At 49.4% G+C, this 16,837-nt stretch overlaps 2 protein-coding genes across 2 annotated transcripts; one reads left to right on the top strand and one right to left on the bottom strand.

The window, feature by feature from the left end:
- Positions 1 to 503: 503 nt before the first annotated feature.
- LOC109774238 (uncharacterized) lies at positions 504 to 6,946 on the top strand. Its single transcript, XM_020332950.3, has 13 exons — positions 504 to 738; positions 827 to 978; positions 1,871 to 1,962; positions 2,113 to 2,226; positions 2,705 to 3,035; positions 3,117 to 3,296; positions 3,479 to 3,559; positions 3,733 to 3,951; positions 4,044 to 4,186; positions 4,857 to 5,023; positions 5,168 to 5,385; positions 5,739 to 5,831; positions 6,278 to 6,946. The coding sequence occupies exons 1-13, from the start codon at positions 582 to 584 to the stop codon at positions 6,494 to 6,496; spliced, it is 2,166 nt and encodes a 721-aa protein (XP_020188539.1). The 5' UTR covers positions 504 to 581; the 3' UTR covers positions 6,497 to 6,946.
- A 58-nt stretch (positions 6,947 to 7,004) lies between these two features.
- Positions 7,005 to 10,825, bottom strand: LOC109774248 (uncharacterized). Its single transcript, XM_073511300.1, has 4 exons — positions 8,909 to 10,825; positions 8,606 to 8,805; positions 8,277 to 8,500; positions 7,005 to 8,159 (listed from the first exon to the last, which is right to left on the bottom strand). Exons 1-4 carry the CDS (start codon positions 10,446 to 10,448, stop codon positions 7,361 to 7,363), a joined length of 2,763 nt encoding a protein of 920 aa, XP_073367401.1. The 5' UTR covers positions 10,449 to 10,825; the 3' UTR covers positions 7,005 to 7,360.
- Positions 10,826 to 16,837: the final 6,012 nt, after the last annotated feature.

Raw genomic sequence — 16,837 nt, 5'->3', positions numbered from 1 at the left:
TTGATTCAGATGTTCACTCACTCAGTCAGTCATGTTCTGATTGCGTCGATTAACGAAATTTGAGTTGGAAAAGTGTGAACGATATTTGGATTTCGTTTCAGGTACATATCATGCATGCAGTCCTTTTTCAAAAAGAAGAAGAATGAAGCAGCTATTATTGATTGTGTATTCATGCATATGTTATGTTTTCTGTTTGAAATTGGCCCCCTCTCGGATGATTGTCACGAGTCACGACTGGCCATGCCGACCTTGACGTGCGGGCCCTTTTTACGGGCGTTTGTGTCAAAATACAAACAAACATAAACACTGCTGCAAGAGACGAGCTGTCTCAAATATGGTGGGGTTTTGAGAATCTTCACAAAGTGGTTATGTGGTATGCGGTGACTTTCTACTAGTATAATTTACTGAAATAACATAGGACTTAAAAATAAATGCCGGAGGATGAATTTACCACACTCCCATATTCTGAGGGTCCTTTTTGCAAGATCTCCCTTTCAATCTGCATCCGGAGCGAGAGCCACAGCCGCGAGCAGAGCAGAGCGCAGATAGGCCGCTCCCTCTCCCCCTCACCGTCTCCGGCGATGCTGCTCCGCCTCCGCCCGCCGGCCACCGCCGCGGGACTCTCGTCCTTCCTCTCTTCCGGCCCCTTCACCCGCCCCCTCCCCTCGCCGTCCTGGCGCCCGCGCCGCCCGCGCCTCTCCACCGCCGCCGCCGCCGCCTCCTCCTCCGCCCCCAACGGTAACGCCCCCCTTCCCCGCACTCCCCTGCCCCCGAACGGTTCGAGGAACGAGGGGTTGCCATTGACGCGTTTAAGCCGTGGCGCCAGGTCCGGGAGGGAGGCTGGAGTCGCTGCGGGAGCGGTACGACGTCATCGTGGTCGGAGGGGGCCACGCCGGCTGCGAGGCCGCGCTCGCGTCCGCCCGCCTCGGCGCCCGCACCCTCCTCCTCACCCTCAACATCGACCGCATCGCCTGGCAGGTTTGCTGCGCTCGGCCGAGCTCCGTTACAGTTCTCAGTTCAGGTTTCTGCAGTAGCGTGCTGGCATATCCTTTTGATTCGTGTAAATTTTTAGTTTCTCATCTTTCTATCCATAATAGCTCATAAGAAAAATATGCAACCGAGTTCATGTGCTGGATGGATGGATGCGAGTAAGCCAGGAATAATGTTCAATGGGGGGGTTAGCATACATCCAGTGCAGTAATCTTACCATATAATGTGCTAATCAATGGTGTCAAAAGCTGTGATGCATGGACATTTCTAAGAGCAACACGAGAAAGCATAGGTGTTAGTTGACACCAATGGCTCTTTCCTGGCTCCGTCCCTGCATCGAATCCTTGCGATGTACTGTAGTTCAGGTCTGTAATGAAGTTCCTTGCACCCAGAATCGAGCCATTAAACCATGTGCTGCTGTAAGAGTGAACAATGTGCAACACTGTGATATGTTAGTGTATCTGTAGGCTGCAGCACACAGGTTCTGTTACAAATTTTGATGTTGGTGGGTATCTGATCAAGGGCTAGATAACTACATAAGACAAAGCTGTTTGAATTTGCAGTAGAAGGGAACTTCAATATGGCGGTTGCAAATTTCTACTCCCTCCGTTCCTAAATATAAGTCTTTTTAGAGATTCCACTACAAACTACATACTGATGTATATAGACATATTTTAGAGTGTAGATTCACTCATTTTGCTTCGTATATAGTCCATAGTGGAATCTCTAAAAAGACTTATATTAAGGAACAGAGGGAGTATATGCTATAAAGAGCTAAGGAAGGATCCTTAGTCAAGGAGCTGTCTGTCAGTTTTGCGACATTCCAGGCACCAAAAATGCATTTCTGCTGACTCATTTTTCTCCCTGATATGTTATACAGCCTTGCAACCCCGCCGTGGGCGGGCCTGCAAAGTCTCAACTTGTCCATGAGGTAGATGCCCTTGGCGGTGATATTGGAAAGATTGCAGATAGGTAGGAAGTTAAATCTGCTCCTGTTTACACAGACAAATCATTTCATGCCTTTTGTGCTTGTGGCTGGGGTTTTGGGCTGAGAGAAACTTGCAATGCTACCAAATCAACAGAGATCTTTTGGTATATACTCATTACCTCTTCTTCTGATAGGTGCTATTTGCAAAAGCGTGTGCTGAACAGCTCAAAAGGTCCTGCTGTCCGTGCACTGCGTGCTCAGACCGATAAGAGGGAGTATGCAATGGAGATGAGGAAAGTTGTAGAAAGGTCAGTATATACAAAACAAACTTGTCATAACTTGCACACTTAGCCAAAAATATTCATTCTGTTGACAAAGTAAGTGGTTAGTGCTATGTAAAGATGAATATTCATTTTGCTGGTCTCTCAACTAAATCACATATTTCATATGTATATTCTTAGGTGCTTCTGACAGAATCACGATCTTATTATTATTTATAAGCTACAAAACATATCAACCTCCCTAATTTGGCATGTCGTAGTGTTACTCCTGACCAAAGACTATGTAGGTATTACTATTTGAGTAGATGAATGTTTTCTCCCGCATATTGACTCCCAGAATCGTAAAGGTGAACCTGTTGTGCAGATTTTTCTCATTATCAACTGAAAAAAGCAATGTCAAGGCTATTATGACATCTAATCTATATATTTATTGTTGTTGCCGGCATATTTATTAGTCTGGTATCTTTTCATGCTACTTACTTGTTGTTGCACATGCTATTTTCAGCACACAAAATCTTTTCATTAGAGAGGCAATGGCTACAGAAGTTATGATAGGCAAGAATGATAGTGTTGAGGGTGTTCACACTTTCTTCGGCATGGACTTTTATGCACCATCTGTTGTACTTACCACCGGGACATTTATGAGTGGTAAGATTTGGGTTGGTAGGACATCAATGCCTGCAGGGCGAGCTGGAGAGTCAGCTTCTCAGGGACTTACTGAAAACTTGCAGCATCTGGGTTTTGAAACTGACCGTTTAAAAACTGGCACGCCACCACGAATTGATCGCAGAACAGTTGACTTTTCTAGATTGGAAGCCCAGCATGGTGATGAAGAGGTGTGTAGAACATGTGAAAATATTGTTTTCTTGTGATTATATTTTCTTGGTTATCTGCATTGATGGTGCCTCTTGAAACAGGTAGGCTGGTTTAGTTTTGATCCTGAACTTCACGTTGAGAGGGAACAAATGTGCTGCTATTTAACGCGAACTACAAAAGAGACACACCAGATTGTTACAGACAACTTGGATGAAACACCAACGTATGGTGGCTGGGTTGAAGCAAAGGGACCAAGGTACTGCCCAGCAATTGAAGACAAGGTATTATATCATGGACATTTTTGTTCTGTGACTTTGTTCGACAAAAGATTATGTTTTGACCTATTATGTGTAATCGACCTAAACTTGAAAAGATCATGGAAAGAAAAACTAGTTTTTCCTATATAGATTAACTTTTTTGCTGATCACAGTCCAAAACATAACCGTATATTTGTTTGTTACAGATTGTAAGGTTCAAAGATAAAGAATCTCATCAGGTGTTTCTTGAACCGGAGGGTAGAGATGTCCCTGAGCTATATCTACAGGTTTCTCTCTCCCCCCCCAATTCTGTATATTTTTCCTTTTTCACCAATTGTTTTCAGTTTGAGATTTGGTATCACTTGTTCTTATCTATGTAATTTTTGTGTAAAAACGATATTTTCTGCATCATTGTGTTACTCAAAATCTACAACTTAGACCATTTATACACCTCATACAGGGCTTTTCCACTGGTCTTCCTGAGAGATTGCAATTACCACTTGTGAGAACACTGCCAGGACTGGAGAACTGTGTGATGCTAAGGCCAGCTTATGCTGTTGAATATGATTACTTGCCTGCTTATCAGTGCTCAAGATCGCTTATGACAAAAAGGTTCGAGGGCTTGTTCTTCTCTGGTCAGATTAATGGAACAACAGGATATGAAGAAGCCGCGGCTCAGGTGTGTTCATCGCTTCTGATATGCCCATTTCAGGACATATGGTTGATTGAACCTGATTTTCTGGATCCTAATCTTGCTCACTTTTATTACAGGGTATAGTTTCAGGAATCAATGCAGCTAGACATTCTGATGGAAAGCCACTAATCGTTCTTGAGAGGGAAAGCAGTTACATTGGGACTCTGATTGATGATCTTGTTACAAAAGATCTTAGGGAGCCTTATCGCATGTTAACAAGGTATGGGTTATCAATACAACAGCTCTTGGTATTAATGCTTAAATGGTCTGATGGAAAAAACATAGTTGCAGGCTCATAAATATTAAGACAAAGCAATGTGACATAGTATTTGTATTTAACAGTGAATATTAGAATCTGTATAATTCTACAAGGCTCCATGCCAACTTTTAGGGTTTGCCACTCAATTTGTTGGCATTCATGGAGTTGCAAATTGATGTCTCACAAACACGTGGGTCCAGGGGCCACATTTCAATGAGATATGAAGTGGCAAACCCTTGTGTGCCAAGGATTGTAGTGGCAAGTTTTGTTAACCATAGAGTAACGGCCATGATTCTCACCAAGGACTGCATCAGAAAGGGCTAGTTAAATGCAGAGCATAAAATTAGACAAAAGTTACAAAACTATGCTCGAAAGATGTTATAGATCTTCGAGAAACTCAGCATGAGCACTGCTCATTCATTATGAAGAAAAATAGAGCCATAATTACAAATCACTTGTTTTCTGAAGGAACAAGCCAGAAGAACTTTACTGACAGCATGCTGTGATGTTTTATGTTGTCTAATATTGTCAATTAGAAGGAATCAATGAACTTACCATTTAAATAATCTAATGACTCTTTGAATCACAGTTTGACTGATAATTTTTGTTGTTGGCACTTGTGTACATTCAGTCGTTCAGAGCACCGTCTACTATTTCGATCCGATAATGCCGATAGTCGGTTGACCCCTTTTGGGAGAGAGATTGGTTTAATAGATGATAGACGCTGGGAGCTTTATAAGTCAAAGCAAGCCCGCATTAAAGAAGAAAAAGAACGATTGAAGCATACAAGAGTATCGGGTAAGCTTTATATACTTTCGAAGCTGCATTGCCACATATTTTATGCGGAGTTCAGAAATATTATATTATTATTGTTAAGATCTATTCTCTTCGTGTATTTACAAGCATGGTTTCTGGTTCTATAATCAAGTATTCCGTTTGCAGGAGTTGAATTTGCTGCCGAAGTTACTGCAGTATCAAACCAACCTGTAAAGGAGTCATCGACACTTGAAGCCATACTGAAAAAGCCACATGTACAGTATAAACTTCTGGACAAGCACGGATATGGAAATGAGCATTTATCTTCCATTGAGAAAGACTGCGTAGAGATTGATATCAAGTACGAAGGTTTCATAGCACGACAGCAGAGTCAATTACAACAGGTAATTTGCTTATGGTCATGTCATTTTGTTCGAATTAAATATGCAAGGGAACTTCTTTCAAGTGCAAGAGAAATGGTAAATACATGTTTAAGAAGCCTGGCAGTGATGCATATTGCACTTGTTGTGCAAGTATCTGTCGTGCTATGCATGTTCTTTTTCTCTGTTGAGGAACTTGTTTTTAGCTCTTTTGTAACTGTAGCTGATTCTGTACCTTTCTCCGTTGTAATATAGAATGTCAGGGGTTTAAGTTTTTTATTCTTGCTTTTCTTAAGAAAAAGACCAGCTCCATTGACTTTGATAGGTTCAGTTATTTAATCCTGTCATTATTGCTACTTGAAAAACCTCCTCTTCAGATTATAAATCAGGAACACAGGAAACTTCCTGAAGACTTGGATTACCACTCGATGCTAAATCTATCCCTTGAAGCTCGTGAGAAACTTTCCAAGGTATGAGAAGCATCTGCTTCTACAGTATATTTGCTCTTTCTGGAGTAGTATTTAGAATATGTTCAAGAGCCTTACATAAGATAACCTGCCAATAATAACCCAGGGGCATGCACTTTTTTATTCAGTCCTTAATTTAGCAACAACATCGACTCAAAAAAAAATTTAGCAACAACACACATGTTGTGTGCACTTCAGTCTTGTGTGATATAATCGATGGTGTGGGAATCTTAAGATGCCTTCCTTTTTTGCCCAACATTTCCTCAAGATTTCAGCGCTGCAAATTTGATCTGCTTGACCACATCCTGCCTGAACTTCTCTGTCATGCACACACACACTGAACCAAGTGGTTAAAACCTGTCGACTGCAGCGCTGTGCTATTCTAAGCAGGGCGTTCTGGTTTTACGATTGCGTCCGATACAACTCTTATTTGGATGATGAATCTGCAGGTAAGGCCACAAACCTTAGGCCAGGCTGGCAGGATCGGTGGCGTGAGCCCAGCTGACATGACGGTTCTCCTCATCTCGATGGAGAGCACCCGCCGCGCGGCTGAGTACAAGCGACAACAAGAAATGATGAGGTCCGTCGCCGCGGCCAGGGCCAACGCCAATGCCAATGCCAAGGCGGACGATTCTTCAGACGAGGCGGTTCATGCCAGCACCGCGTAACTGCATGCACCCCTGGCTGTGACTGCTACAGGCAACCGAACCGGGACCCTATCAACAGAAGTTGCGTTTCGCGGGGCAGTGTGCCCCACGACGAAATAGAATCTCACGGGCGAGGTAGCTGGAACGCAGCGGAATTGTTCAGGAGATGCTGAGAATGCATGTGCTATACCTGGACATCCACCTCTTTTAGATGGCCTGGCGGGAGGGGTAGGTGGTGCTGCCACAGTTTTCAGTTTCAGGCATGTGGATGACTGAAGCTTATTTGTAATGCTGGGTCCAGTGAGGAGACCATGGAGGATCCGTCGCGCTTAGGGGTCAGTAGTAGGCACGAATGTAAAGGAAAAGGCGACGACGATGAACCGACGCTCGCTGTTTTTTGTGTACATATATATACATTCGTGTTTTTTAGATCCTGGAATAATGCAATGAAGCCATGCCGTTTGTGTTTCATGGGAGTTGTCATTAGGATTCACAGTTAATTAAAAACATAGTGCGAAGTAGCGCATTCTTAGTCACACAATGTGAACTATTAGCTCTCTCAAACACATTGCTGAGATGAAGATCGATTAGTAAGTTGATGAAGTATCATGTAACGATGTACAGTATTAATTGGAGTTGGAGCACCACTGAAACATTTGCAGCTTCCCTCTAACTGAGCAATGGGTGAGCCAGGCACCATCAGTAAAAACCTCTGCAAAACACTAACATTCTATCTAATCTACCACCATAATCGTTCGTAGGAACTAAGGCCTAATCCCCAGAATGAACCAATGATCATCTATACACAAAATCTCTCTCCAGCACTACCCCCTCTCCTCCTCTACCACCCCAGTCACAACAAAACTGTCTGCTAAAACAATGCCATCAGCCAAGGTGTGGCCGGCGAACCTCTGTAGGCGCCCCGTGAGCTCCGGCGCCGTTGGTCCTGATGCGCGCGTAGACCTGCAGGTTGCCATGGAAGAAGCCGACGATCTGCTCCAGCGCGGGGACGAAGCCGACCGGCAGAGTGGCCGACGCCGCAAAATGGACATGCCTCACCACCTCGTCGTGCTTGGCCATCTCGTTGTCCAGTTTCCTCCTCATCTTGTGCAGATCGACGGTGTGATCACCACGGTTCTCCGGGAGGGTGACCATGTCGGTGCCCGTGCCCGGGCCAAGCTCTCGCTGCAGGGCCTCGCGCCTTTTGTTGTAGTCCCTGGAGGCGTGGTCGACCTTCCTCTTCTGCCGGTCCTCGTCCTCCTGCCTCTTCCTGAGCTCATGGACGAGCTTGTAGAAGTAGTCGATCGACTTCAGCGCGTCGCTCTTGGGCACCAGATCGATGGCCCGGAACCAGTCGTTCGACACGATGAATATCGGCCGGGCGCCGAGCTTGCCCGGGGAGAAAGGCGGGGCGCCGTCCGGCGCGTCTTGCTCGTCCTGCACCTCCGGGAACCATCTCCTCAGCCATCCATTCAGTGCCTCCACATAAGACCTCTGCGAGCTGGTCCACTTGTTGAAGCAGCGGTACCATTTCGTGAGCTCCCTCTCCAGCTCCAGCGTGGCCAATGTGGCGGCGGCGGATTGGCTCACGGTCCTCGCCTTGAGCAGGTGCAGCCTGCTGTCCCTTATGGCCGACAGCTGCTTCTCATGGCATTCCAGAACTGCTTTCCACATCCTCCGCAATCTGTGTTTGATTGAACAAAAACAAGAGCAGCAATGAGTGTGGTCAGTTTAAAGGTTTTGTTCTGTCAGACAATGAAGTTGTGCAACAACTAGAACCAGGAGGGGAACTTCATCATACCCCTGGATAAGATCAACGAGCTGAGGGTACAGTTCTTCGTCCCGAATTTTCTCTATCTTCGACGAGAAAGCCTTGGCTGTTTTGATGTTGATGGTGATCTTCGACCGCAAGTCCCGCACCGACGATCTGGCCGTCTCTATCGCATCCGGCTCTGCCCCTTGTTCGTCTAGCGACTTCAGCCTGTTGTACTTCTTTTCATACAGAGTCCTCAGCTTCTCTTCATCCTAGAACAATCACCTAACCTTTTTCAACACATATTTTGGCAGTAAATAAAGAGATAATATGAATGGACGCTTGTAGCTTGTTGATGTGGCCTCAAATGTTCTCACCTTAACCTCCTGATATAGCTTCTTTTCCCATACACAGAGCTTCTCCAGAGTTGAACAGAGACTTCCGTTGCGATTTCCTCCGCCATTGGCCGATGAAGCTGAAGTGCTCGGTAACCTTGAGCGCCTTTCCCGCTTTGGAACGCAGTAAGAAGAGGACGGCACACTAAGCGACATAGGCTCCATCACCCTGGAGGAGAAATCTGCAGAAACAACATAATATGTCAGTCACCTTTCAATGCACTTGCACATATATAACAAAATTTCAGACATGTGTTGCTCCAATGAAATATTTCCATTACCCACATCTAAGAACTTTAGGCGCCGTCCGGTGAGGCACCTTCCCCACCTCGAGCATCCTGGAGACCTCATCGCCGCAATGCAGCGCCTCCTCGAATCGCTCCTTGACCTCCTCCATCGCCTCCACGACATCTCTCTCCCCATTGTGCAACGGCGAGAAGGACTCGCTGCTCACTGTCATGGCCGACCGCACTGACTTGCCGTGGCTCCCCCCAGCGCCATCTGCATCGACAATCGACCCGGCCTCATCAACCGCAGCACCCTTCTTCCCGGTGGAGCTGCTGCCGACAATGTTGTCACCATTCTCACCAAATGGTACACCCTTCTTCTTCTTCTTGTTCTCGGAGGAGTTGCCGCCAGCAATGTCACCAAAGTTGGCGCCGTTCAAGCTCACTGCATCGCTCCTGCCCCCTTTCTTGCTGTTCGTATCGGAGCCGGCATTGCTCGGCACTGAATCGTTCCTTGAGAGCGGCTTATTCGCCTCAGCATTGGCACCAGGTGATCCCTTGCTCTGCAGCTTCACCTCAGTGGAGGAGGTGCCCTTGGGAGGGGCGGCATTGGTGGCAGGACCAGGAGCTGGTCTGTTCCCCTTCACGTTCTGATCTTGAACGACGGCCGAGGTTGACGGCTCCAGCTTAGACTCGTCCTCAAGCTCCGGGATCCCCTCCATCCTCCTCAGCTCGGCGTAATTGGCGTAATTGGGGCTGCTGGTGGGCAGATTCCGATTCGCGTCGGCGGTCTCGCCGGGCATGCCGCGCGGGTAGTCCTCCAGGAACTGGTCGTAGGGCGTGGGCGTGAAGAGGTCTAAGAAGTCCCACGGCGAGGCCTCCGGGGGCGGCGGCGTGGGCGGCGGGCCGCGCGGCCTCGCCTCCTCCGCGACCGGCTCGCCGTAGGGGCCGTACGTGTAGGCGGACCCGTAGCCGTAGCTGGCCGCGCCCTCGGCGTACTCGGCGTAGGGGTCCTCGTAGACCACCGTGGGCACGGTGGCGGAGTTCCTCATGTGGTGGCGGTGGTGCTGCGTCGTCGGGGGCGGCGCGTGGCCGCGGACGCGGGCGCGACGGGAGTGGTCGAGCGCGTGGAGGTGCTCGTTCTCGTCGTCGTCGGAGTCGGAGAGGGAGTGGGAGAGGGGCGAGACGGTGGAGGAGGAGGAGTCCGGGGACGGCGGGAGGCTCGACGCGGCGGCGGCGGAGGAGGAGGCGACGGCGGGCTGCGGCGGCTTGGCGTCGGGGGACGGCGGAAGGGTGAGCACGGGCGAGGCGGCGGGGTCGGGGGTGGCCGGGAGCAGCGCGGCCGCGGCGAAGCGCCGCAGCGCGCCGCCAACGGCGACGAGCGAGCGGAAGTAGGCCGCGTGCGCCGCCGCCAGCGCGAAGCGCCTGTCCGCCGCGGCCCGGATCAGCGCCACCCGCTGCCGGCACTGCGCGGCGGGGCCCCGCGCCCGCCGCGAGGACGAGGCGGCGGCGGCCCCCGTCGTGGCCCGGCGCAGCGTCTCCCTGGCCGCGGCGGCCGCGGTGGCCTTGAAGGCGTCGTGCGAGGGCGCGCAGCCCATGGTCGGGGGGCCGCTCGCCGGGCGATGAGGAGGCGAAGGGAGAAGCAACCGGAAACCCTAGCTAGACGGGCAGCGGCGGGGGTGGGAGCCGGACGCGCTTGGTTTTTGTGGGCTCTGGCGGCTCGTCGGCGTCCATTACATATAAGGGATCGGTGGCTCGGTCGTGTGGGCTGCCGCCTCCTCCTCGCACCAGGAGCGGCTCCGGCGCGGCGTCGGATCGAGCTGCGGCGGCGGAAGGAAGGATTGGGATTTGGGATTGGGAGGGAGGCGCGAGGCAGAAGGAAGGAAAGGATGGAAAGAGGGAGACGAGAAAGGAAGGAGCGGTGGTCGCGTACAAATTTGCCCCTCGGCTTTTCCTTTTCTTCTGCCCCGCCCCCTCTCCTCTCCGCTTGCCTTATTTTTCTAGCGCTTGACCTTTTTGAGATTGTTGGCGGCAACTCCTCCTAGACCGACGATGAAGTTGCCACAGATGAAGTTGCCACAGATGCCTTCACATACCGTCCCTAAACACACATTGCGGAGAGACGCGAAATAAATTCAGAAAAACGCAAGCATCAATGTCAAGTCTTAGACTTGAAGTCTGACGACACAAATTGATCCGACATGTATCATTATTACGTGTTTTAAGACTTTTTTTTAGAACCTCCCTCAAGGCATTTTATTTAGGACCCCCTTGGCTAAGAGGAGTAGCGTTTGCAATATTTTGTTGACATTTTTATTTGTGTGCGGGGTGATAGATTATTTGGAATGGCATGTCATTTTCCGGGATGAAGCTCAAAACTGCCGTCCTCCTAGGAAATGTCATGTCACCCCGAAGAAATTGTCACACCTCATACAGCTAAAACTGTCAGCAGAAACAATCGAAATGCCACTCTCTCCCAGCAAACGTCATCCAGATAAGATTTCTGTTTTATTTGTTCAGACGATTCAAATCCGATCAAACAATATCAGTCAGATGAGTAGGGATTACAGCGAAAGTTTCAACCAGATCTATTCAATTTAGTGCTTCCCTACCACGATTATGGGCTGCACAATTCACTTCTCTGCCTACATGGCGAAGAGGAAATCCTTGAAAGTTCACAAAAAAAATCTTTCATCTCTCCAAAATTCCGGGAGCCCTCATAGCGCTCCTCCTCCACGTTCCATAGTGTTTTAAGACTCGGTTCGAGAAATATTTACCATGGTGCAATGCATACACGCCCCGCGTCTCACAACTTTGTCCATTAAATGAATATTTTTAAGCCATGATCTAACCGGTTTGACCTACAAAGGAGTCCATTGAGTTGTAGCCATGTGTTCTTGAGATTCTTCTGTTCGAGTCATTGTCTCATCCGTAGAAGATCGCCGTTTTGTGTCCTTTGTCGAATGACAATTATGTATAAATCATGCTTAAACACACGAACACAAGGAGAAATTAATAATCAAAGATCACATCGAGCACAAGTTATTAAGAAATAAAGAACTATACAACCGCCGTAGCTCTAACACACATTTGATATTGATCCTTGCTTCCATGCGAAGAAAGTGTAAGGTAAGGCATGACTATACTCACACCAGGGCCGGGGGTAGGGCGCGCAGTGAACATTACATGACGAACTTACGGTTCACTTGGTTTTACATGCCTCGTGCTCTTGGGCAAGAAATGGCCTTGAAAAAAATGCAGAAGAAACAGATGGCCTATCTTCAAAACATAACAAAACACAGTCCTTGTTGTCGTCGAAAATGTCAAGCCGGCTCTGACAGGGGAGGGAGCAGAGACGGTGGTGCGTCGGCGGATTGTTTGTCTGCCGTAGTAGTCGTTCGGTGGTCTAGGACATCATTGTAATTTTTAATGCTGTCCGAGGTGCTTTATAATTTTGGCGGGTCTGTACAATAGATTGGGATCTTGAAAAAAGAGACACAATCTGTTTGCTCATAATAATAATTAAGAAAGAAAATGTGTGTAGTATAATAGATAAGCTAGCCGCGAGAGAGAGCCCGTTTCAGTTTCGCGTGAATCCGGAGGAGGTGCATGGCATGCAAGGTGTACGTACGTACCCTGCAGAAGGCACTTTGTGTCCCGTCCCGTCCCGTCCCTCGCGAGCACGGTGGCGATCGAGAGCACGCAGCAAGGAAGGGGTGTCCCCGGACGGGATCCTCGTGGGCCCACGCCGCAGCCACCCAGGAACGTTGGTTCAAGAGAGACTTGGGTGAGAATCACGCGTCCTCTCTCTCTCAAGTCGTCCGTCCAAGTACAAGTAGACGGTAACAACGAACAACGACGTCGTCGTCTCTTTTTTTCCTTTTGGATTGGAATCGAACCGTCAAGCGCGTTGTCAGCTTGTCGCCCGAATCGAAATGCACGCACGGATTCGAGACGCCATCGGTCCACTACACCACATATATTTCGGGTAAATCTTCTTTGGCCACTCCAGACGTACGTACGTCGTACGCGTCACCCAGAGCAGAGCAGACTTTGCGGCGGAAAGCACCGCGCAATGCCGTGAACCGATGGACCTATAAGCAGTGACAGCTGATTAACTACGCGTCTGGAATATACCATATGCAGTGGCAATCAAATTAAATGGATTGAATTAGCCGACCGATCGATGACAATCCTTGGCGCGTACGTACGTCGACCCATCGTCGTTATAGTCCTGGGATGGATGGGCCGTCCGTCGGTCACTTTCTCTTCAGGGTGGTATACGGACCAGTTGTTGGCCGGAGAGGCTCCGTACGTAGCTGTCTCGTCTAATACACAATAATCCCAAGTGATTGGTTGATTAAACTGTGCCATCCTACTGACATGCATGACAAACAGGGATCAACAGTAAAGAACCTACTATTAGCTTAGCTTGGAGCAAGAGAGGATTTACAAATTAATAATGAGGAAAAGTAGTATATCGGGTTAGACGATCGACGTACGCGTCGCTGTCTCAGGTCGGTCCTGACTGAGAGAATCTCCGTCCATCACTTTCTGTTGAAGATGGTGGCGAGTCGAACCCGACACCGGCCGATGGATGCTCTCAACTTCTACGGACGGTCAGGGTGGTAAACATCATATCGATCCCGTTCGTTACCAAACGCGTCACTCCAAATCAGATTTGTGGTGGCCGATGGCGGAAAGTTGAGCGTTGCTCCTTTTTCTTCTTTTCTTTTTTCTTTTTTATGGATGGGAGCCGACATGGGTGCATATGTAGTCTTTATCCGTTAGGACTGTGGACTTTCTGATGCAGAGGCCGAGGTAATCCCCTTTTCGGAAGAAAAAAAAAAGTGAATTTTGTGCTTTGGGACCATATCCCCCATTTTTTGTGTTGCTCCTTTTATTTTAGAAAGCTTAGAGTTGAGTTGAAAAGTTTTTTCCTTCAAGATATACATAAGCTATTTGTGGTTTGGGCAAAAATAAGTGAAAATGGGCAACTAAATTAGCAAATTTATCTTTTGACGAACGGTTTGAGCTTGTTCTTTTCCACAGCTTGCAAATGACCTGGGATTTTGACAAAATTTAAAATCCGGAAACAAACTTGATTTATAAGGGGGTGCGGTTTTTCTTGGAAACAAACAGTGGCTAGGTGACTCTGATTAGCAAGACTTGACGCGTCCTCCTCGTCGTCGTCAGCATAAGAGAGAATCTCCATCAACCGCTTTCTTTCTTTCTTTGGCGGTGAGCTGTCTACCCAGTTATTAACAAAAAACAACTGTAGACATATAAAAATAGAGAAAATTTCGTTTCGAATAAAAGTTAATTTTTGTTGGTTCCAAATAGAACATAAAGAGAATACAAAACATGATATAAAAAATGCAGGATTTTCGACTCCAGCGAAAAACGGATACACAATTTAAAGTGAGTAAACAAAATTTCATACTCTCGATCTCATATATCCCTATAGAATTATGTGGGAGCACACGCTCGATCTCTGCATAGCTAGTAGAAAAAGCTTGGTAGTTTGTCAAATCCTTCTTGCATTGAAAATACATTCTCGCCTAACTATTAGTAATTATTAGTAAATGAATATAATAAATAGGATAAGGGCAAGGACCAACTAAACCAAACATATGTTCTTCTAAAAGCAAGTAGAATTAATCACTCAATACAATGCGTCCACTCCATATACTGAACTCAAATTAAATAGTACTAGCTGATAGATCTGAAATCGATTTGTTAATGCACCCACGAGCTTGCGGAGGGGCATCACGGTCCCGTCGTTGTGAATTGCGATGTGTGAAACTATGAACTGGGTTGCGACATAAATCGAAGCGGCAGCCTTTTGGTCGCTGTCCGGCCGTACGTGTGCCAGCCAAAACGATCTTACTTTTCCTTGCGAATTTTCAAGGCTATGCAAAAGGCTGGGGGTCCTCTTGGAGATCTTAGTTGAAATACGTACCGGGAAAACAAAATGGTTATTTGTAGTACGATTTTGATTTTCATCGTTGGTTGCATATCAAATGAATTTCGTAACGTACTGATAGATATTTTCCTAGACGATACTACGACAGAACACAAATAAATCAGAGAACACGGCCCGTTGCCATCAAGGATCATCGGCACGGAACGGACATAACGAGCTGAACTGAATATAAGCTGTTCATATGTAATCTCGAGCTGTCAGAATGAAGTGACAGATGCATGCATGGCATACAAATCATGCTCGCTGTCCCGGTTAGGTCACCAAAACATTTGTTATCTTTTCCCATTTATAATCACAGTGACCACGACTCATTTGGCTTAATCAGGAGCCTGGCTGGCTGGCTTGTCCGGTTGTGCGCCGTGATCATGTGTAATAATTGTGTATATAAGAGCAACTCCAACGAGGCGATCCAAACGGACGCGTGCTTTGTCCGCTTTTTGTCCATTTGGGTCGGCCAGCGGATGTGCGCGTCCGCATTTTAAAATGGGTCGGTTTCACGGCCCAACGGGGAGGCCGACCCAAATATGCCGCCGTGAAAAAAATAATAAATTGCACGAAATAAACATAATTAAACATAAAATGGCCGGTCAAACGCCGGCCAAAGTCCACCTAAATCTAATAAACATTAAAAAAAACATTAAAAAAAAGTCTGCGCCCACCTGCTGCCGCCCGGCACGCTGCCCTAGACGTCGTCGGCCTTGCCCTTGCCGTCGACGTCGCCGTCGTCGGTGAGGTCGATGAAGACCGGAGAAGGCCAGCCCACCCGAACGCCGCCTGGTACGCTGCCAAGGCAGCCTCCTCCGGCGCCTGCTGGGGCGGCGGCATTGCGGCAAGCCGCGCGCGCTCCTCCTCCTCCTCCTCCTCGAGCCGGAGCGCCTCCGCGTCGCGTTGGAGCATGGCGTCGTAGCACATTTGCTCCTCGTCGTCGGCCTGGTCCTGGCGGAGCCAGTGCTCCTTCCATCGCTGGAGGTGGGGCGCCTCCTCCTCCGGCGTCGCGGCGAAGTGGACGGGAGGCGCGCTCACCCACTCGCGGTACTGGCCCGTCCACGAGTAGGCCTCCTCCGGCCAAGTGGGTGGAGGCGGGGAGCGCTTACGCGTCGGCTCCGGCTCCGGCTTGGGCTGGACGGGCGGCGACGGTGGTGGTGGCGGCACGAAGAGCGGGGTGTGGACAGAGTCCCCCGCTGCCGACGGGGCAAGGGCTTGCTCCAGCCCATCCCAGTGCGCGTCCTCCTCGAGGCGGCTAGCCTCCAGCGCGTGCTGCAGGGCCTCCTCGAGGGCGGCTTGGTACTCCGCCTCCACCTCCATGTCCTCCGGCTCTACCTGCGGGGGCGGCGGTGGGAACGGCGGCGGGACGGCGTCGACACCCGAGCACCGTTGCTCCTCGTGTTCGAGGGCGAACCACGCCTCCCAGTTGGGGGAGTCGGCGGCGTACTCTGGCAGCCGACGCTGGTCCGGCGTGAGCTGCGCGCGGCGCCTGCGCACCTCCTCGTCGTGTGCCCGTTGGGTACGAGGAACCGCCGGCACCGGGATCCGCTGCGGATCCAGATGCCAACGATGCGGCAACGTGACATCGGGGTACGACAATGGCTGCCTGTACTCCCAGTGCCACCGCGCTTGGTGCACCGGGATGTGTAGGCGCCGGCGACCAGGGCGGAAACGTGTCGCCGCCGGAGGAGGAGGAGGAGGGGGAAGGGGAGCACGGGAGGACGAGGCGCCGGGGGTGCCCTTGCCCTTGCCATTGCTGCTGCCGAAGAGGCCCATGGCTAGGGTTTGCGGTCGCCGGCGAGGAAGCAAAGGGAGTGGTGGGGGGGGGGGGGGGGGCAGATGTGGACGGGAGAAGTGGATGAGGCCGACCCCGCCGCACGCGTGGTTAAAAAAGGATGCTTCCACTGGCTGACGCGTGGGCCCGCTGTCGGTGGTCGTCATAAATAAGACGACCGGTGGCGGTTGGGTGGCCGCCAGGTGGGGACGTGGCGGACGGCGAGGGGACGCGCGGCGCGT

Source organism: Aegilops tauschii, chromosome 3 (assembly GCF_002575655.3).
Source record: "Aegilops tauschii subsp. strangulata cultivar AL8/78 chromosome 3, Aet v6.0, whole genome shotgun sequence".
Taxonomy (NCBI): domain Eukaryota; kingdom Viridiplantae; phylum Streptophyta; class Magnoliopsida; order Poales; family Poaceae; genus Aegilops; species Aegilops tauschii.
The sequence above is the reverse complement of the archived record's forward strand: the minus strand, read 5'-3'. Positions and strand labels throughout refer to the sequence as shown.